Source organism: Zootoca vivipara, chromosome 3 (genome assembly GCF_965207765.1).
Source record: "Zootoca vivipara chromosome 3, rZooViv2.hap1.1, whole genome shotgun sequence".
In the NCBI taxonomy this organism is placed as follows: domain Eukaryota; kingdom Metazoa; phylum Chordata; class Lepidosauria; order Squamata; family Lacertidae; genus Zootoca; species Zootoca vivipara.
In genome coordinates, this window is record NC_142586.1 from 62,702,379 (window position 1) to 62,726,261 (window position 23,883).

General features: G+C 41.5%; 1 protein-coding gene across 3 annotated transcripts in view; it reads left to right on the forward strand.

The window, feature by feature from the left end:
- SASH1 (SAM and SH3 domain containing 1) overlaps nucleotides 1-23,883 on the forward strand; it is a 522,525-nt gene that overhangs the window by 449,776 nt on the left and 48,866 nt on the right. For all 3 annotated transcript variants that reach the window (XM_035108791.3, XM_035108795.3, XM_035108793.3), the window contains exons 3-8: nucleotides 1,741-1,791; nucleotides 1,916-1,965; nucleotides 16,545-16,585; nucleotides 17,828-17,914; nucleotides 20,776-20,888; nucleotides 21,845-21,946. In XM_035108791.3, the coding sequence (XP_034964682.3) occupies nucleotides 1,741-1,791; nucleotides 1,916-1,965; nucleotides 16,545-16,585; nucleotides 17,828-17,914; nucleotides 20,776-20,888; nucleotides 21,845-21,946 (444 nt within the window). The remainder of the gene's footprint in view (nucleotides 1-1,740; nucleotides 1,792-1,915; nucleotides 1,966-16,544; nucleotides 16,586-17,827; nucleotides 17,915-20,775; nucleotides 20,889-21,844; nucleotides 21,947-23,883) is intronic.

Genomic DNA, 23,883 nt, shown 5'->3' on the forward strand with positions numbered 1-23,883 from the left:
TCAAAATAATTGAAATCAAGCTAACCAAGACATTTGCGATTTTCCAGATACCTAAGATGTGTTATGTCAAGGCATTTACAATTACACCCTGGTCCAGTGAGGTTCCTGGTACCTGCCCCATGGTTCAGCGAAGGAGAGCCCCCCCATGGGTTCATATGCTGCTGCTGCTTCCTCCCTTCTTGCTCATGATTCCTTCTTCCCCCTTTTAGAGCTTGCCACCATGCAGTGTTACGTCTGTAGCAATGTAAATGCCTAGCCAAAGCCTGCTTCTGACCATGGTTGAAAACTCCAGTTAGAATCCAAACATGTCTAGCTTTACCATCAGTGTTGACACAATGCTGTATCATCTGAAACCACAATGCTAGCTCTGAAAAGGGAACGGAAAGAGCAATTCACTCATAAGAGCAGAGGAGGGAGCAGGAAGGAAAACTCAACCCCACAGGGCACTCCTGCACTCCTAATTATAGCTGGGAAACCGGAAATCTCCCATCTGCATCATGTCTGAAAAATAACTTGACCATATTGTAATTCCTTTTAAATAGATGTACAGTGGACGTGTGGGTTGCGAACGTGATCTGTGCGGGATGCGTGTTCGCAACCCACAGCATTCACAACCCACAGTGCGGCGTCTGCGCATGGACGGGTCACAATTTGGTGCTTCTGTGCATGCGCAAAGTGTGATTTAGCACTTCTGCTCGAGCGCCGAAACCCAGAAGTAACCTGTTCTGGTACTTCCAGGTTTGGCGCGGTGCACAACCTGAAGCGTCTATAACCCGAGGTATGACTGTACATTTGTCTCACTTGTGTGTCTTAATGAGACAGGAAAAAGACATTATTAAACTAATTCCCACCAATCTGAGCTGAGGACAGGATTGGTTTAATGGCTGCTGATGTCACAAAGTCATCGTCCCCGTCCCCCCCACTAGCAACTGGCCCCAGATAGACATCTTGATAATATTGTTACAGGAATTAGCTGCAGCTGGCTGGGAACTGAAAAGAAGTGGGAAAAGAAGCAAAGTTAATTTAGTGTTGAGGTTGTAGAAGAGGACAGAGGGAAAGGAACTGTTATGGAAGTGCAGAAGATGTTCAAATCTGGGTATGTAATTTATGGTGGTTACTAGTCTTGTGTTGGTTATCTGGGCCTTCCCATTGTAGAAGGAAGAGGAAGGTTGGCAGGAGGTAAGACAGAAGGAACCAATTATGTGTCTTTTGGTAAATATATCTACCAATAGGGCTTGAATAGGACCGTGTCATAGTGAGAGTTAAAGCAGGTTGTCATCCCAAGGAGATTAATATGGTCAAACTACCACATCACTTCTTCATCTTTCACTGCAATTTACAGTGCTGTGTACAGAACACTGAGCCATCTAGTGACCACATAATATATTGCAAGGGAAACAAAAGATAATGGAAACACTCCGAGAAGAAAAATAAGAGTTTGGCAGTACTAATGAAATGATTTGTGGTGGTTTAGTGATATTTCAACTTAGAATACATGTTTGCCTTGTGTGTCATTTTTTTTTAAATAATTATCTGAATTCATGTATTTGTACAGAACTAGTGATTTCCAGTCAGTTCCTGAACGCATCTAGATTGAGACAACTTGCTGATCTCCTAACTTCCCCATCCTAGTTGCATTCACAGTTTCTTTATTTTGCTCCTTTTCTATGTGCTTCTGCTTTGCTTGTTAATACTGCTGCACTTGTATGTTATCCTAACCAGGCATCTTTTCTGTTTTAGGAGAAACCCAATGCCAGCTCCACATCCCTACAGCTGCGATCCCAGATTGAAGTAAGCACAATGGTTGCAATGATCTATTTTTGTTTCTGCCTTCAATTTGGTATTCTGCATCAGTCAGATAATAAAGCCTGTCGTTGTTCAGCCTCAACTCAAAGCAATGAATCTTCTCTTACAGGAATCCCTTGGCTTCAGCAGTGTGGTATCAACACCAGAAACAGAAAGAAAGTAAGTTTTGCTCTTCCCTTGCTCATTAAATTTTACACGAACTACCAATTCACATGAAAGTACTTTCTTTAAATAATCCAACAAAATAAGTTACTAAAACAAAATTAGTACCAAACTTTTCTTTCTCTGTCTGCTAGCGTCCTTTTTTCTTTCCCTACCTTTCCCAATTTATATTATATTCTGCCACTTTGTTGTTGTTTTAAATGCAGTATGTTAAAATAACAATACTGACAGGATTAAGATATGTTCCTTTTACGCTGTCCAAATAAGAAGGGAGAGAAAAACAGAGAGCAAAACAAATGCCTACTTAGGCATTTTCATTCATGCTTTAGAGTTTTATACATAAGTCTCAGCCTCTGAGTTTCATACCTTAAATGTCAGAAGTTGTTGTGTCGGTAGACAGATGAGTTTCCCCTGTAACCTTAGGAAGTGTCCTTAAGGCAGCTGCACGGTAGAATATTGTCTGAAGAGGGCAAGTCATTTTAAAATTGCCAGAGGTTATGGGCATTTGATGCCATGTAGAAAACTTGAGTGGCCAAAAGAGACATGATTTAGGCCTGCACTCATCAAATGTGACAGTTTGATTGATTGGTGCTAGCCTCATTCCCCTAGATGAGCAGTTTTGCCTCGTCAATCCAGGCAGTTACACGCTTGTAAAATCTGCTTGCAAAAGAATGTTCTTTTACTCTTCTAGCTATAGCCATTGAACTCATCTTGTCTTTTCCTTATGCAAAGTAGGTAAATGAAAATGCTTGTGTAGTTTTCTGAATAATGTGCTTTTGATACTATGCTTGATAGTAGTAGAATAATCTAGATATTGATGGAAATCACATGGATCCCAAAGAAAACTGGGTATGGGACGGTGTGATTTCTAGTCTGATGTCCTCCTTGGGCAGGGAATACGTGTGTGTGTGTGTGTGTGTGTGTGTGTGTGTGTGTGTGACTTGCTGGTGGTTGAACAGTGTGATGGGCCCATTTTTAAACCTTTTTTGCAGAAGTAGTGTTCCCATTTTAAGTATCACAATGATACCCTTCTTTCATTTTAGCAACTCGCCCTTTGGAGGAATTTGAATTTTAGTCCACAGGTTTAAAACAGTTGATTGTGTAAGCAAAAATCCGATCACAGCTTGTCTGTCTTGCCTCAGTTGCCCCTTGGAGGTGATTGCCTAAGTGATTGCTAGAACTTTTATCTCAATTTGTAAGAATCAAATAATCTCCCCTTAAAGGTCACTCTACATAAATAATTTTAAGGAGAAAGCTATTTTAAAAATCTGTAAATGTAAAAATCTGTAAACTTCAGCTGTACACTCTTTAAATGGAGTAGGAAAAAGGTGTTGGGTCATAAAGGTCCACAAACTGCAGTGGGGATGAGAGGCAGATATTTGTTTAAGTTATGGAAAATGTGTGAGTTGCAATCTATGCTGAATCGGTGAATCATTTCATGCCATGTAAACTCAGGTAAAGCATTACACAGTTAGAAGAGCTATACACTAGAGCAAGTCTTTCCTTTCTTGTGAGAAGTCTTAGCACCAAAATTAAAAAATCTTTTGGTTTCTCCTGACAGAGGAGAAATTGTCTAGAATCTACTGAGTCACATGGCAAGCCAATGCTCATGAGCAACTCAATATGATGTGGTCAGCATTTATATTACATTCCAAGTGTCATCCCTAACATTCTTGTTTTGGAAGCAGTGGCTCACAAAAGATGTGAAAAGTATTTGAAATTTCGAATATTATGGCATGATGATGCAGGTGAGGTACCCCTTCCCTTCCCTAAGGGATTATATCATTTATTTAAAAACTATAACATAGTATTAGTGAATAGCTAATTTGCCAGGATATACCATGGAGGGTTAAACCACAGAGCCTAGGGCTTGCTGATCAGAAGGTCGGCGGTTCGAATCCCCATGACTGGGTGAGCTCCCATTGCTTGGTCCCAGCTCCTGCCAACCTAGCAGTTCAAAAGCACGTCAAAGTGCAAGTAGATAAATAGGTACCGCTACAGCGGGAAGGTAAATGGCGTTTCCGTGTGCTACTCTGGTTCGCCAGAAGCGGCTTTGTTATGCTGGCCACATGACCCGGAAGCTGTATGCCGGCTCCCTCGGCCAATAACGTGAGATGAGCGCCGCAACCCCAGAGTCGGTCACGACTGGACCTAATGGTCAGGGGTCCCTTTACCTTTACCATGGAGGCCTCACTGAATCTAAGGGCGATAGTTTAATGTGTTTAACCTGGAACAGTCTTAATCACCTAGAAAAATGTAATTGGGGGTCTCATTTTGAAATGTGGGTGAAAGGTACTGAACCTTCCTGTTCCTGCTTGTAGCTCTGCTTCCAAGCACTTTTTGCCCAGCCATTGTCACACAAAATACTGTGGAAAAAAGTGCTTGTGAAAAGAAGGTGGAAAGTTTTGCACTATTGTTACTCTTACCAGTATTATGCTCTTCTGCTGTTAACAATCCAACACCACACACCTTTTCTATGCAGAGGGCTGGATTACATGACCCTTGGGATCCTCTCCAACTCTCCAATTTCATGATTAAAGATAGATTCATGTTAAAGTACACACAAAAAACCAACCATTGTCTAGTTTGCTTTTATGTCTCATTGTAGTTTAGTGTAACTTTCCAATGGGCCCAAGTAATTTGGGGAGCACATTTCTTTGACTTGAATGTGCACACTAGCCACAGCTTCCATATGTATGGTGTGACCATAACTAGAGGCAGCAGCAGTCATAATACACCAGGTAATGTATAAGCAGGGTTTGGCTATGCAACTGCCAGCTTCTAAAGCAAGGCAGTCTTATATAGTTGAAGGAAGGCAGCAATTTATCCCATTCTGATGTGTAGGATTTTGTTTAGAAAGAAATACCCTTTTCTTGTCACGGTAATGAGTGATGTGAAATTTCCAGCACGACATTTTAGCAGAAGTGCAACTGCCAGGAGCCATCTGCATGATGTAAGATTCTTGCCAGCAAAAAAACCATGTTCTTTTATATGTTTAAAAGCATGTCACTGCTGCGGAATATTTTACCAGCTGCTCCACTAGATTTGTCAAGGCTGAAGTAAAACTAGTGAGAAGAATGCAACTCATTTTCACACTTTTAAAAGTCTGAATCTTTCATAGTAAATTCTTTAAAGGGAGTTTCCTCAAAAGTATAGCTAATCCTGGATCACTACTGCAATTTTTAGGAAGTCTATAGATCCAAGGGTTCAGTATGTGCACAGTAGCTTTAAAGTAGCTTACTGTACTGGGAAATTGGCAATGAATGGTATTAAGAGACCCAGGTGTGTATTGCCAAGTTCATTTTGCAAACTTTAAGGATTTCAGCTGCCCTTAGATTCTTAAAGACTGGTTGGAATGTTGGTTATTTGAACCTGCTTTGTGCTTGTGAGCATGCATGTTTGTATGTAGTTATGTTGTCAAAAGTTGGGGGGGGGAGCTCTGGACAGTTTTGTGTATTGTGATTTAAAAACAGGTTCTCATGCTCTTTGTTTGGAGGTAGCACTTCTCCATGCCAGCCTTCAAGTAAATAGAAGATTCTCCCCAGTTCAGGGTTGTTACCATCTGTCCAAAGCCTGTGAGAACTGAGTTGGTGGTCTTGGTCCAATTCCTACTAGGCAAATACCACAAAAGCTACCATAACACTTGGCATTAGACTAAGGGAAAACTCAACTGCCTACTGTAAAATTTTACTAAATAGGCATACAGACTGAATCGGACAGTGGAACCTCCAGAAATAAAGAAGAGTGTGTAGCATATATTGCAAGCTTCCATTGCTATAGTAACTGTCCCTTATAAAAAGGAACAGCATCTATTTTCTGTGTATATTCTGTGTAAGTATTGTTTTTAATGAATGTGAGATTCAAATTGAACATACATTTTTCTTTGTGAAAGAAAATTAGAGAGCTTTCCCACTGATTAATTTTGTAACTACAAGTGTAACTTTGTTACAAAGGGATCCCCCTTGTGATATCTTGGAAGTGACAGTAGCTCTCCTGCAGTTGTTTACTCAAGCAAAGGAGGAGAGATCATTGTGTATTTGGAAGGAAATCCAGGTCAAACCAAGTCAAACCTTCTGCATCCTGTCTTTCATCCTGTTTTTAGCAGGGGAAGAGGACAGTGCATTTCCCCCTACTTTTGGGAATACATTTTGGTTTGATTCGAAATAAACCGATCTAAGCAGACTACCTTTTGCAGCCTCTAAAACTGAAGTTATTACCAGCAGAATAGGGAAGCCAAAGCAATTGCTTTCTTTTGATCTACTTGGGGCATTCAGGAGACCCATTTAGTTAACTTAAAAGACAACTGTCACCTGAATGTGAATTTGCACAGCATTTAATCACTCTCTGAACCCAACTCTTTGTCAGTTTAACAAAAACAGTTAAACCAGGGAAGTTTTGTGATATAATTGCAAACTGAACTTTGACACCTATGTTTCCTTATCTATCAAGATACACCAAAGTCCTTTCTGCCAAATTTATTAGAGACACTTTACTCCATAGTCCAGGGGTAATTTTGACCGATTTGTCCCGTGTGGGATGTTGCAGAGCGGCATGGTCATGAATGGTGTCTGTGCACTCTGAACAGTGTGACATTTTTGAGCAGCTTTGCATTTCAGACCATGGGAGCTTCTGTGTCTTCAGCAGCTGTGAGATGTGCTCATTGCTGCAGCTGTTTTGCAAGTGTAAAAATCATCATGCTGTGCGCTGGTCTTGTGTGCATCTCATGATGAACTACTCAGCCTGAGTGCATGCCCTGTGATATGATCTCTAGCCAGAGGGAGGAGTTTGATGTTGTTATGATTTGAGTCTGCAACTAACTTGGTTCCTGTATTAGCTCCAATGTTGTTAATGAAGGAGTCAGTGCAGATCGTACAGCAGAGTTGGTATACTTGCTAATTTAAATGACAGTGAGTCTCAGCAAGCAGGCTTTACGCTTACCATTGTAGAGGAATCATTCACATACGGTAGTTTTTTAAAGTTTATTGTCTTGGATGCAATTTTAAACAAACCCTAAGGCTGTACTGCAACTTGAGCTCTAATCCAATGGGGCAATGTGGGGCTGCTACATATCTATACCCAGTCATTTTTGGTTCCCCCACCCATGATACCACATGAGATCTTTTCACTTCAAAAAACTGCCCCTTTCATTACTCTCCAACATTCTACGCAGCAGGAGGCAGTTGGAAAGGAAAATTAGCAAGCCCTATGTATGGCACTGTAGGTTAAACCACAGAGCCTAGGGCTTGCCGATCAGAAGGTCAGCGGTTCGAATCCCCGCGATGGAGTGAGCTCCCGTTGCTTGGTCCCAGCTCCTGTCAACCTAGCAGTTCGAAAGCACGCCAAAGTGCAATTAGATAAATAGGTACTGCTACAGCGGGAAGGTAAACGGTGTTTCCGTGTGCTGCTCTGGTTTGCCAGAAGCGACTTTGTCATGCTGGCCACATGACCTGGAAGTTGTACGCCGGCTCCCTCAGCCAATAACGTGAGATGAGCACCACAACCCCAGAGTCGGTCACGACTGGACCTAATGGTCAGGGGTCCCTTTACCTTTATGTATATGTACAGAAGCAGTTCCTATTCTCAGCCAAATTTCTATGGGTCACAGTCAGCGTTTGAAACTCCCATTGTGCTCGGTGCATTTCATTAATTCAAGCAGTTTCTGAGCTCTGAGAGCAGTACTGTGCCTAAGTTTTTAGATTAATACTGCCACTGCTGGAACGAAAGGAGAACCTTTTTCTGCCTCCCCACTTCCAGCCACTCTGAGGACTGGAGAAGGGACCCTCACAATAATATTAGAGGGGGTTGAGCAGGTGAAGTATGGTTTTGATTTTTGCAGTCTTCAGATGAGGACTAGACTAGACCATGTGAAAAACGAATATAAGATTTTAGCTGCAGTTCATTCATTTTCGGCTTTATATACTTACTGTAATATTAAAAAAGTGGACCTAGACATTCCTTTGCAGCACCCATAACCTAGGTTTAAAGTGCCATTTAGCTCCTGGCTTTCATATCTCAGTTTCTAACACTGGTCCCAGTATAGATCTCCAAATTCTAACATTTATATGCAGTTTCTCTATCCATACTCAGGTGCACAGTTCACCTGATTTAAACAATGGACTTCTCAGGATTCTAAAGATAAGACTGTTGATCTTATTGTGGTTTATGTCCAGACTGCAGTCCTAATCTAGAAGGATGCTGAATCAGTACTCTGGGTGATATTATCAGTTGAGTGGTTTAAGTACTGTCATGTTTGATTCTGGCAGATTGTCACAGCAACCAAATTAACTATGACATTTTACTATGAGCTCATCTGTAATAAGCCAGAATAACGACAGTGATGAGAACTGCAAAGCAAAGAAAGGGCAAAGGCCAAAGCAAGGAAAAAGGAAAACTCTGGTATGAATGTTGGCTTTTAATCTAGAGAATGAATGCTTCCTCTTGGCTTTGTTAACCGCTATAAACTAGATTAAAGAGGGGAGGGGAGAGCAGTCTCTCTCAGACTTAGTTAACCTTGTTCCAAAGCAAATGGTGTTTGGGGATGGGCGAGAAGAGATGGAGTGTTATGTTTGAAGCTAAATTTCATTGGTGGCCAAATTATTCATGCTGCTTGCAAATAATTTCCCTGAGAGAAGTAGGGCAGGAAACTCCCACAATAACATTCACAATGGGAGTGAGAAACCAGCCAAACAGTGCTTGTGACATGTGACAAGCCAGACCAATGTGCCTCTGAGCAGCTGAAGGAATGTTTCCTGGCAATTGTTCTCAGAGAAACGAAAGCCTCCTTTCAGAAGAATGTAGAGCTTGTTGCTGCGAGTTAATGCTGTTTGTCATGACCCAAACACATTTGTAGATGGTGATGGGCTATGTACCTTGTGCCAAGCCGATCTTTCTGCCTGTATATTTTCAGACACCAAGTCTGCTTTTGTGTGTGCCTCCCTCAGCTTTAGAATCTACTGTTTACTGGCCTCTCTCTTTTTACACATTTCCTGGTGATCTTCATGTATTAACAGATAGTTCAGCATTCCCCCAACTTAGCGCTTTCTAGATGTTTTGGAGCAAGAAAGCTGCTGAGGTTTTATCCCTTCCTTTTTCATCTCTGGCCTTCAGGCAACCTTTGCCGAAAAGAAGCTCACCTCTGTAATCTGGAGATAGGTCTCAGCTGGCCAAGAAAATTCTGAAGTGGTACTCTGCCCTTTGATTTCAAGCAGGGAGATTGAACAGGGTCAGATAGTACTAGTTCCATCACTAGGACGGGTCAACACAGTCCAGACTATGTTCTCATGCAAACCACAATTAGCTCTGCTGGTCATTGGATACATTGCCCATCATCACTGGAGGGACAGATGGCAGAAGTGAGTAACCTCCCAACCCCAGGCCTCAAGCCTCCATCAGCTCGTGGGCTCTGGTGGAGAGTGCATGGCTCCACCTAGAGATCCTGGCACCTGGCACCTCAAGAACCAAAGGTTTTACAGAAAGAGGAAAAAATGCAGCAGTTCCAGGTGTGAGTAACTAGATCTAGATCAGGCATCCCCAAACTGCGGCCCTCCAGATGTTTTTGCCTACAACTCCCATGATCCCTAGCTAACAGGACCAGTGATCGGGGAAGATGGGAATTGTAGTCCAAAACATCTGGAGGGCCGAAGTTTGGGGATGCATGATCTAGATATTGCTGCACTCTTCACATTAGTGTAGTTCTCTCTCAGTGTCCCACGTAAGTGGTGGCACGTAATTCTGCCAGAGGTGGAACAGAAGAATGGGCAAAAAGCACTAATCGTCGTCTTGTTCTCTGAGTCATACAGTGCTTGCCCAGTCTCAGCAAAGAGAATTGCCATGAATTGCCAGCAGCCCCCTCAGGGATGGGGGAATAGAAGGCCTTCAGGTGCAACTGAGGGTGATATTTCCCACTGCTCATCTTTCTATGGGTGCTTCAGATCTTTTAAGAGTGGGCTCAACTTTGCTACAAATACTTTCTGAGGTATGGGAGTTCCTTTGGGAGATTATTTCAATTTTGGTTCTCATAAAGCAGTTCTTAGAGGTGAGATCGTAATGGAGGATGTTTGGAATTACGAAGTAGGTTGTAAACGGCTTCCTTTTATTCAAATTCATCACAATTTTCTGAACACGATCTCTTGGCACAATTTCTTTTGTAAGACCCAGAGCTTCCAGGATATCTTTCTGAACCTGAATGAGAGATGGAGATCTTTGTCTACCTCCACCCAACTCAAGAATGATAGAACATATTGATCCTCTATTGGTGTGCCTGATGTCTGCTTTGGACCTAGTTTTCCTTCAGTATTTGGTCCGTTCCTATAAGGCCTCCCTAGTGGTTGCTTTTTTTTTTAAAGGCTCTTCCAACTTTTCATACATGGCTTGAAGGAGACAAAGAGAAAAATCATGTTCTTTTCCTGCCTATTGTCATGCCAGTAAAGGGGTTTTCCCCTATGTTTTCTGTTTCGGACTAGAGACTTATAGATACAATAGAGATACCATACTAGAAGCCAGGTTCCATGATCTTACTCATGATCAAGGATGCAGTGAACTGATGGGACCAGCTTCCACTGTAAAGTAAGCACAATCAACATGGCTACCTCTCTGTTGCCTACATAGGGGGGAACAAAACAAAACAAAGGCAGTGCCATGTTTGTAACTGCTGAGAAAGTTTTGACCTGCTGAAAGAGCCATTGCTATGGAGACCTAATGACAAGATAATTGAATGGAACCTCTCTGCTTTCCATGTTTCTCACACTGATGGTAGCAGGGTCAGAGCCCCTCAGACTTGCATTTCCCTTCAGGTCCATGCAAATCTTTATTGGACTAAAGACCCATTTTCCTCACAATGTCACCCCCCCTTAAATAAATTATCTTGAAGTCAGTCAGCTCCTCTCATAAAGGTGTCAGTTTTCACAGTAGTTTAGTCACTAGGCATTGTGTAAAGCAGGCAGATAAACAAACTGCCTTCAAAGAAAGGAAGCAAAAGGCTTTTTGTGCTCCAAATATAAGCAATAATTTTATACCAGGCTATCTGTTCCATTTGCTTTGTAAATAGATGCTGGGAAGGGAGAAGAGAGTATAATTGATTTATGGGCGGTTTTTAGTAGCAGTCTAATTTTTAGGACCACATTACGCACCTGTGCTATTTGCATTCAATAAATGAGATCTGGATATATTTTAGAGCACATCTGTATTTATGATTCTTCATAGCAAAAAAACCACCAATCAGGATAATCTTATTCTCGGTTTCTCTTTGTGTTGCTGGGAAAAAACACAATGACCTTTCAGATCTAAACAGCATGTTCATAAAAGCAGCACACATGGTGGTGTTTGTTTCCATTTACTGTTCTGCATATTGCAGAAGCACAAGGCTATTTTATATTTAAGGTCACAAATGGACTCAGTGCCTTGTAAAGTCAGCTACTGTGTATGCAAAATAAACCCCACAGATGCCTGACACAGACTAGAACGAGGACAGGTCTGATGAAGTTAAAGCTTTACTAACTCACTGGAAGGAGAGCCAGAAAACAGTGTTTACACCGAAAGTAGCTTTCCCTTTTATCTGTGTGCAATGCACTCAGCCTGTGGAGTGCACCCCACTGCCAGGATCACCAGACTTTTGAAAATGAAGTTTTGAAGACTGGAAATGGGTGACTGTAGCAGTCAGGTGTGTGGCATCTACCACCGCAACCCAATGGTGGATCATCTTGGGCCTGGTTCAAAATAGAATTCTTATTTCTTCTTTGCCAAAATAGTTTCAAAAGCAACCCAAAAAGTCACTTAGGAGTATCCAGAAGAATAGGGATGGAGGGAAGGAAGGAAGGAAGGAAGGGTAGGTAGGTAGGTAGATAAAATCATTTACCTGTAAAATTGTTCGTATTGGAGTGTTCCACATTCTCGGTGCTTTTGCACCAGACCTGCTGACTAACATCCATTCTATTTTCTCATTCAGTTTGACCATTTGTTTGACCATAACTAAACAAGACCAGCTTTGCTGGAGCGTACTCTGTGGTCTGAAAGTGAGGCTTTGCAAAAAAAAAATTCTGGTTGTATCCCAGGTCATATGTTTGCCATTTCCATCTTTTTTCAACACCTCCTCTTTCACTTAACAAGTTTTGGGGCATGGACCTAGAAATAATGTTGACATTAAAGCATGAGATTAAAGTTATGAACATTTTTAATGGCTTTAATTTCACACCAGGACTAGAATTTGGTAGTAAGCAGATCTCCTTATCAGGGTCTGTAATTGGCCATCTATTCTATGTCTTTCTTCCTTACATGAGCAGGTATCTGTAGAGCCCTTTTACTATGTGCGTCGGAGTGCATTTCATTGGGAAATCTGCTAATGAAGCTGTACATCAGAGCATAGCAAAACCGAAGGGCCAAAGCCATGGAGTAATGGCATTTGGCTCCTTTTCAGACATGCAGTGCCGAAACTTCTGCCAAGTGTCACTGCATCATTAAGTTTCAGAGCAAGTTGTCAGTCCATGAATGGAAGAACACAAATTATGTCTGGTGTGTGTTCATAGAGAAGCTGCAGGTTCAACACAGTCAGAGTAGCATAATTGTCAAATCAAACAATAAGGCCATTTTCAAGTGCCATAAATTCTCATCCCACATATTTAAGGAAAGTAATAATTAATCATTCACACCTTGAAGGCAAAATACTTTATAGAATACAAAGTCAAAGGTGCTCCCCGCCCCTTCCAGCAAACATTGCTGTATACAGCTGTGAAAAGGAATGAAAGAAATATACAACTGGTACATGCCTTCTAGATAGGAAAATTCATATTTTGATTTCTAGCAGCTACCTGTGGGCTTTTTAGAAACAATGAAGGCAGCTGGTGTATTTTAGTAGCCAAGACATTGAGCAGTTAACCCAAAAGTCCCTGGTTCTGATCTTGCCTCTGTCATAAGCTGATTAAGTGCCTTTAGGCAGCTATGATCATTCCCCCCCCCCAATCCATAAGCACCAACTTGAGCAGAAGGTTGGGAAGACTGATGATGCACACATGACGCCAAGAGGAGCCAGAGGCAGAGCTGAACATGGTGGTGGCACAGTTTCGATGGTCCTCCTCCCTGATGCTTGGCCTCCTCCTCCGACTCTGGTCCAGGGCTGCTTACCCTCACCTTTCTCCTGTGTGGCAGGAAGCTGAGTGCGACAAAACATGCGGTCTGGGCTCTTCCCCAAGAAGATTTTTTTGGGGGTGCAATGGACCAGAGCCCCCTAGTGTAGGCACCTATGAAATCCGCCCCGATTGTCCTTAACATGGGGGGAGGTATTTTCTTGGAGGGACTGAAAAAACCTGGGTCCCTTAGAGCTGGTGCCCGTGCTCCCGCCCAAATCTTCAATATGGATATTGTCAGGGAGTTGTTGCGGCTACTCCCGAGTAAAGACACTCCAGTCCGTTGTGTCTTTAAAGGTTTTATTGTGCATGCTATTTACAGTGCAGAGATAGCAGAAAACATGACCTCCTGGTCACTCTCAGAACCCGGCAATGGCGCCCGTCAGCTTCGGGGCCAGCATAATAACCTGGGCACCCCGAAACGCCGCCCCTTCACCCTGCGGTTGGGCACGCGTCTCAATTTGGGCGCCAGAAGGAGTGGTGCCCCTTTTTCCCCTGGCCGGCTGGGGCAGTGCCTGGGCTCTGACGTCTCCCTGAGCCGTCCCTCCTCCACTTGTTGGTCAGAGTGGTGCAGGGGCTCTGATGCCTCGCTGAGCCCTTCCTCCACCGTCTGTTCCCCAGAGCGTTGGCAGGGCTCTGGTGCCTCGCTGAGCCTTCTCTCCTCCATTCCGCTACCTGCTGCTAGCGCTGACGCTGGGCAAAGTGCTGGTCAGGATGATGGGGGGGGGAGGCTCCCTCTGCGTGTTAATAGGCTTGTCTTCCGTAGACTGGTTTTAAGCATTTTTTTAAAAAGCCATCTAAGGTTGAACATATAATTTACATGCTGTTAAATTCTGCCTCTCATGAAACTCTTTAAATCAGGGCATAAGCAGTGGTCAAGGATGATGGGAGTTGGAAACCAACAACAACACCTGAAGAGCTACAGATTCTCCATCCCTGCTTTAAATGGTTAAAAGCCAATATATTTTCTAGCGGCTGAACAAACTTCTGTCTGCTTTCTGTGTGCTTTCCCAGGCTTCCACCCCCCACCCCCCATTGTATCAAAAGGGCAATGAACCCCCAAATTAATATATAAGTTGTATATTCTAAATCGTAGTAAACTTTTAGTGACAGAAGTATGCTGTTTTCCGTACTTTGCAGTATATTATGGGATAAAAATTCAGTATCATTCCTGCAAAGTGTTCTAATACCATTTTTTTAAGGATAGTGGGGATTCCTACAGCTGTTGTGCAGATGCTGTAGTGAAGATCAAGTAGCATGATGCTTTGTGGCTGTCCCTTCCTTTCCTGTTTCTCCTCTCTGTGGCACAATTTTTATTGTTTTAATAGCTTGTTTATGTGGCTGTGAATGCACCTGCATAACCTGAAAAGCTGGAAGTTAAGGTTTTTTATATTACTGATAGTGACCCTAAAGTGCAGGGTAGGGTCCCAGGTGAAATGCTTTCTCTAGGGCAGGCATCCCCAAACTTCGGCCCTCCAGATGTTTTGGACTACAATTCCCATCATCCCTGACCACTGGTCCTGTTAGCTAGGGATCATGGGAGTTGTAGGCCAAAACACTCTGGAGGGCCGCAGTTTGGGGATGCCTGCTCTAGGGTGATGTCTGTACATCTTATGATCAAAAGTAAAATGAACCCCAGAGAGGAGCCATCTGGGATGTAGGGTGAAAGCACAAACTTATTGATGTGGAACAACATTTGCAGGACCATATAGGAAATTAAAGTACTTTCACAAAACCCCCGAGTTTTAGAAATATACCACACTTACACTCCTAAATATTTTTGTGCCCCTAAGGGCCTATCTAAAGGCTGCTATATATTTTCTTCTGTGCCTGTTTGTTTGAGCTGCTTCCTAACAATCAAGCACTTGGCTGCTAGTGCTGTGAACCCACCCAAGCCATTAATTTTCTTTTTACAAGCTGTCCCATGTGTAAACTGCATCAGTAAGGAAACTAGCAATGGCCCCCTTCCAGCATGCACCTGGTGCAGCCCAGATCTGGAATTTGGTTGCATCAGTTGGCTGGCTGGCTAGGATTAAATTTCTAATCAGACTGAAGAAGAAAGATGATTTGCCATATCCAAAACACTGCTGTTACTGCCTTTGCTTGGGTGAATTTACTGAATCAAAATTAAACTTCATGCTATCGTTTCCCCTTTCATGATGTCCCTGCAAATTGATGATTATGTTTTTCATGCTTATAAACTGTTGGCCTCTAATCACTTGGATCATTTACAGTGTGCACTGGTCTAAAACAAAATACAGTTTGGTTTCTTCTCAGAGCTTTTGTTGATCAAAAACACTGCAGTGCCCTCTACTGCTAATCCTAGAAAGTGCAGATCGGATGGGTTTGCAAAGTCAAACTGTGTGTGTGCCTGTGTGTGTAGTTAAGCTTTGAAGCACACTCGAAGTAAAATGTTCCTCTTGTTTTCTGAATGTATATATATAAACATTACATTACTTTGGAATATAGACTTCAAATCCTTGTTTTTTCTCCAAGCTTGGTAGCAATAATAAATCATTTTGCAGCCAGGTGTAAACTTAAATTGAAGAAAGTAATTATTATTAGTACCATTACCACTATTTCTATTTCTAATTTTAATGCTGTTTATTTTCATGTATGGTAAACTGCCAGCCCACAAAAAGTGATTATTATCATTATTATTATTATTATTATTATTATTATTATTATTATTTTGCATTAAAGAATGCTACAGTTTGTTGCAGTAGTCGAAAGGCAGAGTTAGATGCACAACATAGAATATATTACCACTTGGTAGAAGTGTTGTATTAATTTTCTATGTTGACAGCCTGGGGAGGGAGGAGGAGAGGAAAGGACATTCTCTGGCACATTTCCCCCTTTGACCCTGTAACTTTAACTCTTTTGTTCTCCATACATATTTTTCTGCATCAGTCACAAGAAGCTTGTTTCAGAGCATTCAGGCTGGAGCTGAGCTAATGCCATTGTTTAAGTGTGGCTGGTGATGAGATACAGTTTCTCTTGCTGGCTTCAGTGTGCATTCATAGGAAAAGGAGCGCGGGGGGGGGGGGCATTTGATGCTTCAGATCCTGATTTACTGTGAGCCAGATAACCAGGGCTGGTCTTACCATGAGGCAGAGTGAGGCGACTGCCCCGGACAGCAAATGCTGTGTGTCCTTGCCCTCCCCCAGCTGTCCCCTCTCCCCTTCCCTCTGTCGGAAGACAGAGCGCTGTGTGCTGTGCAGCCTGTCCTGTGCCCCCTAAGTTAGGCTGCTGCCCTCAAGGTACAGTGGTGGAGGACACTGGCCTGTTGCCAGTTTGGAAGTGAGATTCAACTGTCGGTCTGGTCAGCTTCTGTACGTGGAAGGGGGAGGGGGAAGAGGGTGCATTTTGTCCTTCACCTAAGGCAGCCAGCCCTGCAGACAACTCTCAAGGCACGTCAGACGTTTGCCACAATCATTCTGTTTCTGTTTTGTGTTTTAGGTTCTCCCTTCATAAATCAAGTTCTGAAGAAAGTGCTGTCGGTCAGTATACTTCATCTTTATTTGGTCCTTTCTCCACCCCTTCCCGATGCCTTGCTTTTTGCATACCATCAGCGGTGTTGATCTACCTCGCTGTTTCAAGTCTTTTGCAGTAATGTCACATGTTTTGCTACCTGCTTGTGGGGGGAAGGGGGAGGGTTTTCAACTTCCTTCTCATCTTTGAGGATTATACCTGAAGCGTCTCCACCCCCATCGTTCTGCTCGGACACTGAGGTCCAGCGCCGAGGGCCTTCTGGCGGTTCCCTCGCTGCGAGAAGCCAAGTTACAGGGAATCAGGCAGAGGGCCTTCTCGGTAGTGGCACCCACCCTGTGGAACACCCTCCCACCAGATGTCAGAGAAAAACAACTACCAGACTTTTAGAAGACATCTGAAGGCAGCCCTGTTTAGGGAAGCTTTTAATGTTTAATAGACTATTGTATTTTAATATTCTTTTGGAAGCCACCCAGAGTGGCTGGGGAAACCCAGCCAGATGGGCGGGGTATAAATAATAAATTATTATTATTATTATTATTATTATTATTATTATTATTATTATTATTCCTTTAGGATAGTACTTCCTTATGCATTTTATAAGTGTTATACAGGTAGACAGAAGCATGGGATAGTTTTTGTTAATCACTGAAGTCATTTTGTCCAGGAGAGGGGCACAGACACTCTTTTCCTCCTCCCGTAAAGAAAACAAATGTATTGGAACCTTCTGGTACAATTTATTTAGTTCACTTGCATCTCAATGTTTGCTTTAAACAGGGATAGCTGTTATTTATCATTTATTTATAGATCTCATTTTTGCAATCAAGTGCAAGATAAAATAACTATGAAGCTTACTTGAAGTAGAAATATGAGTAATGGTCATGCAGCACTTTTAGATTACACAAACAGATTGAAATTGCATTTTCATATTAACTTTTAGGTAGCTTTTAACTTTTTAGGTGAACTAAAAACAAAAGTTCAGTATGATCTATATTGTTAGTTAAAACGAACATTAAAAATGTGTGTTCATTTTCATCTAGCATAGTATCTTTTGGTTGCTTATTGCAAATGGTCTACCGCCTTCCTTTTCCTAAATAATGATTGCTTATGACAGCTATTTATGGCATTCTTTCCAAGTGTGAATTAAAATTTAAAAACACGCCCAAAAATAACTGAAACAGGATGAGGGAATGGGTTTCCTTTGAAAATGTACACATATTTGAACCTCTAATGTATATTGTGTTCCCCTTTAGGTAAAGCAGATTGGAAAAAGAAGAATAGGTATTTCTGGCAAAACTTCAGAAAGAATCAGAAGGGACTAATGAGGCAGTCTTCAAAAGGTACAGCTTTTTTTTAGTATTGCTGTGTTTTAATATTTGTTACATTTAGTTCTGAGAGTAGTTTGAATTGTGCCTTAAGCAGGATTTACATACTAAATTGCAATAATTAAACAAGGGTAGACTTAATTATTTGACAGGACTCTTTTGTTCAATGAATTCCACTAGGTTATAAAGGCAGGTTATATACTGCTGCCTGTCAGACCCTGTCCAGTTTAACAGAAGCTGCTTTATCTCTGAGAACTATTCCATACCAAACTAAAGTTCAGCATTCGATGAAGCTGTTTCATAGTGTGGTTGTTCTGTTCTTGGAGCAAAACTTTTTGCATCAAGGAATACAAAAGCAGCCTCCTCCTGATCACCAACTTCTCTTTTTTTGTGTGTGTGAGCGCATGCATTTTTCATAAGTGCAATTTTAGTTATGACACTCTGAGATATAATGTCTGTCTCTGAATCTGCAGTCCTTTGCCAACTTTCCTAGGAGTTTAATGGGACTTACTTCTACGTGGGTATGCACAGGATAGATTAAATCCTTTATCTATTGCATCTGGTCTCTGGTGACCTTCAATTTTAGATTTTAGCCTGATGCATCTTTGGTTAAAAGAACTAATATTAAAGCTATGTTTTAATGTCTACACTTTTTTGCAATCCTACAATTCAGATATATTTGACTTTCATTAAACCTAACTTTAATTATTTCAGTGATGTAGGTGCATTCCCCAACATGCCTTAGATAACACCAATTTTATGCATTTTCCAAGTCTGCTTGAGTCACGTTCTACTGAGACCAGCATTAATAGTTTACCATGAATGTGCCTAATAGTAGGGTTCTTTCACTCCTCTCCACTTGCACTAGGAGGAAGTACACAATGAATTATGGCTTGGAGTTATGTCCTTACCAGGGGTTGTGGCTTGTTTTTGGCTTTTACTGATAGTAGTGTTTTGGGACTGAAACAAACTTGAAGCCCCTGGTTCAAGTCGAGGATTGTGGTTTGTTCCTTCTGTCTGCTATCAAGAAGGCGGATGGGGAAGACTAGCAACATGTGATCAATAAACTGAGGATGGTCTGGTTTCTCTGTATATGTCTGCTATTTGACAGATAAAACCTGGTGAATCTTGAGTTATCTGAAGGCGTTACTAACACAAATTAGCAACTTGAATTACTGTTGGTTAAAATGTGGTGCGCTGATTCTGTTTATGCAAGGTTTTCTGTTTGTGCAAAAGACCTTTTCCCCTCTCCACTCTCTGCCCAACCCAGATATGCTCCAGAACAGGCATAGGCAAACTCAGCCCTCCAGACGTTTTGGGACTACAACTCCCATCATCCTTAGCTAACAGGACCAGTGGTCAGGGATGGTGGGTGATGTAGTCCCAAAACATCTGGAGGGCCGAGTTTGCCTATGCCTGCTACAGAAGGTTGGGAGAAAACCCAAAACAGGTTTAGGAGCCACACAGGTGTACAGGCAGAGTAGTCCTGTTACTCAGCCAAACGTTTTGAACTGACAGAATTGAGTGTATTTCATAGCATCCTCTGGGCCCACTCTCCAATCTTTCTTAACGTTGTAGTGTTGAATTGTAAGCATAGTCACTTAAAGCACTCAGTCCAACACATGCTAAAATTATAGAATTCAAGACAGATGAGATGCCTGTTAGCAGTATATTGCAAATAATATTGCACAGTATCCTTCTTTGTAGAAAGTTTCTTTTTTCAGGTTGGTCTGAATTATGTGTGCATTAGCAGGGTGCTGTCAGAACATCAAAAGCCATTTTTGATGTTAAACAAGTCATATTCCTCACTGGCAATTTTCAAATTATCAGGCTCATGAGCAGATCACCTTTAGCCTGTCAGATATTCCACATTTCACAGCATACTCCTAATCCCGTTTTGTGCTGCTGGATTGGTTCGGTATAAGAGTTGTCCATCTGCCAAATTCTTCCAGGCTCTTTTGAAGATACTGTGGTTGAGAAGCTTCTCTGGTGGTGTTCCTACCGGCAACAGCAACTATAGGACCCCAGAATTGGGCAGGGCGAGGGTGGAGCAGAGCCAATCATGGACCTGATAGATCCAAAGCTTCTCAGTCACCCCCTTGAACAGTTGTACTCACAAAAATACATCATGCAATCATTAAAATACCACTTAAATATTTTAAAATATTAAGCAGATTATAATTGCCTTTAAATAAATGAATGAAACCACAGTTTAAAACAGCAACATTAAAAGTCCAGTCATTCTGCACCCTAAGCATAAAATATAGGACAAATACCATCTTATTCCATCCTTATTTGTTATATTGCCCCTTCAAAGACAGATGTTTCCTAAGATGATAAATGATAGGTTGAAAATATGGCAGGTTTGTACAAAGGCTGGTAGGAATCGGTTTGCAATGCAGAAAATCTCTTGACCCAACATACCAGGCTCTGGATTAGCATTTCCTTTGCTGCTCTGTCATTGTCTGTAATGATTTCCAAGTATGATAAATATATTCTAGGACATGCCTTCTTTCTAAGCTCTATTGATTTGAGGAAGCAAAATAGGTCTCTAGAGAGGAATATTTTAGCACTGCTCCTGTCATCAAGCTGTGGGGTGAAACTGGCCATGGCTCTCCTGGCATGGCTGCTGTCCTTGGTCTCTGGCAGTGTTAAGATCATCTTATTTCACAAAACCCAAATAAAAAAATGTTGCCATGTATCTCAGAATTTTGAAGCAGGGAGTTGAGTAGCCCAAATAGCTTGACTAACATAGGAACCAGTTTTTTGAGTTCAGTAGCCTGGGAAGATCATGATTTGGTACACGTTATCAAACCACCCACCCACCCAATTTTGTTTTGTTTCTAAAGATCTTTATTCTTCCTTTGTGTCTTCAGGTGAGGATGTTGGTTATGTAGCAAGTGAGATCACAATGAGTGACGAGGAGCGGATCCAACTAATGATGATGGTTAAGGAGAAGATGATTACTATTGAGGAAGCACTTGCAAGGGTATGTGATGAAATACATACTATTCAGCCTTATTATTCCTTGATATGTCAGTTATATCAGTGAAACACTAGAACCTTTTAAATAGGTTGCCATAATTTCTGAGAACGGTACAATGCAGGGGGAATTCTGGCTTGGTGACTTTGTGGATTGGAATAGAAGCAGGGGTTGCTTATACATACACTTACAACACAATTGTTCAGGTTAGCACCATACAATGGAACTGTTATTCTCAAACCTTTTAAAACCTGAGTACACCTGAGTAGAAATTTATAGGATCGTGCTGTTATTCACAGAACTGCTTATAAGCAACCCCTGCTGTCTGACCAGGCACAGAGATTCCATATGAAAGCAGTTCTGTGAATAACAGTGCGATCCTATACATTTCTACTCAGGTGTAAGCCCCATTAAGTTCACTAGGCTTACTCTGAGTTAACTCATTATAGGATTGTAGCGTAAGTGGTTTTAAAAGGTTTGAGAATAACAGTTCCATTGTATGATGCTAACCTGAACAATTGTGTGGTAAGTGTATGCATATATGGGTGGGTAAGTAAATTGCATTATAGCTTAACTAAGCATTAAAGCTCAGCCACACACTGATAAGATTGTCAACTCTGCAGTTAAGACTTAATGAGACCATGCTTTGAAGCTAACAATTCAGTTCACACATAACTTACTCTCTATTAACCTTCAGAGGGCTGATTTCTCTCTTTTGTCACTAGAATACTTTACTAAACAACATATTTAATTATAACAGAGCTAAGTAGTATGTATGTATTTGTGTCTGGTTTTTCCCCTGAACTTTCCAGAGCTTTCTTTTAAAAGAAAAGTATTATCATAACAATATGTGATAGAAAGCAGAATAATTGGGGGGGGGGGGAGAGTTTAAGAAAATGCAATACAGGTTAAACCACATACTTTAGCAAGGTAGAAAACCTTTGGTCTTATTTTCATTTCAGCTTAAGGAATATGAGGCCCAACATCGGCAGTCAGGTAGCATGGAGTCTTCTGAATGGCCTGATAGTCCTTACCCATCTTTTGACGGTTCCTCCAATTGTAATGTGAGTATCAGTCTCTACAATGCAGCTGCATATATTGTTTACATTGACATAAGGCAGTTGAAAGGGAAGCAAGAAGCATGGAGAATGTTTGCCTCAGACATGACGGTTCCTTTCCTCATTGAAAAGGAAAGATCACTCCACTTTTTAAAAAAGTTTCAACTCTCTTCAGTTGAATCTCATGGGTGTTGGATGTAGTGCTGGCATTCTTTTAGCCTTTGTTCAGCACAGACTCATGTCTGTGTTCTGCTCGAGTTGCAGGTTCTCTTCACACAACACCTTTTTTAACCAGATGTTTGCACATATTGCCTCTCAGCCTGTTGTGTGTATCTGCTCTTGTACATAGGGTTTGGTTCTGTGGGTGCAACTGCAAAAGTAAATTTCGAAGCATTTGTGGTGTCATGCCAAAAACAATCTAGCTCATGACATGGCACAAGCTAATGTTTCCATGGATGCCAGGTATCCACTATTCGCATGGATGCAGCCCTAAATTAAGCTGCCATGTCACATTAAACTTCCTCCAGAGTTACGAAATGTAAGCATTTCTGTGTCAAAACTCGTATGTTTCCATCTTCAGATTCCCCCAAAGCCTCACTTTTTCCACGTGAACATTTTGGCTCTTATCCTGTGGCTAGATAGATATGCCTGCTTGTTTGGACTTTTACCCTGCTCTATTGCAAAGTATACATTAAAAGGATTATCTGAGAACATGTCATATTTGATGTACATTACTGTTGAAAATATGGCAATTGACATTAATACCATATACTTTGTTTCTAATGCTTTCCTGTAATAGTGTAGTTCTAAGCTTGTTCTACTCAGAAGTAAGTCCTAGTGTGTTCAGTTCACCTTCAACTCTCACAAATTATTTTAGAACTGCAGCCTAAAATCTTTAAATGGTTTTGTAAACCCAATTCAAAGTGACGCCTTCCCATACCATGCAATTATTGAGGAAAGAAGTTCTAGTGGACAGCCATCAAACTGTGAAATGTAGCTTTAAAAAATAAAATAAACTCCAAGACAACAGATTTGCACTGTGTGTGGCTGAGCAGCACAGTTGTTGTTTTTTGCAAAAAGGGGGAAATGCCATTGACATGTGTCATGCTGAAAAGATTTAATTTCTATTGATCTTGCTTCTTTCTGTCATTTACACGTTTTTTATTGGCAAATTGGGATGTTCAGTCCCTTGCCAGGCCAAAATACAAAAACAATTAGCAAAGGACAGGGTGCCACCTCCCCTGTGTCAGCAGAGAAGCTGGCCTCTGTTGTCACTATACTGTTAATTCTAAGCTCAGTTTGGAGGACTACATTTATTCTATTTCTTTTGAATGTGCCAAGCCAACAGCTGTATTGGCTTTGTGCCAGATACATGCAGATTAACATTTAATCTTCTCATTGTGTGTCCAGTTCATACTTTAGGAAGTATGCATTATTAAAGACTTTACCATTCCAGTCATGTCTTTCCTTTCTGATGTGAAGTTAATGTTTCTGGATCAGGCTTGCATGCTTTCTTCTTTCATCCCCCCCACTCCCATACCATCCCCCCTAATTTAAAATGCATCCAAATTTCCTTTTGGAAACAAGGACTGCTCTTGTTGGGCCTTTTCCGAGTTTTTAGTTATGGCAAGCAGTTTATAACTTGCAGAGCTAGTCCCTCTCCTAGAATTCTCCATGATTACACTTACAGGTGTGTGTTATCTTCCCAGAGAAGCTGGGATGACTAAGAATGTACCTTAATTACTCTTTTTTTAAAAAAAAGTTACATTACCACTTGAAGTCTTCAAGGGCACACATCACGGAAACACATAATAAGAGTCAATAGAAGGTAGCTACTCAGAAACAAGTCCCATTGAGTTCAGTGAGACTTATTCCTAGAGAGGTGCTGTACAGGATTAGTTTCTCTATTCTTCCACATCTCTTTGAAACAGCATAATAGCCAG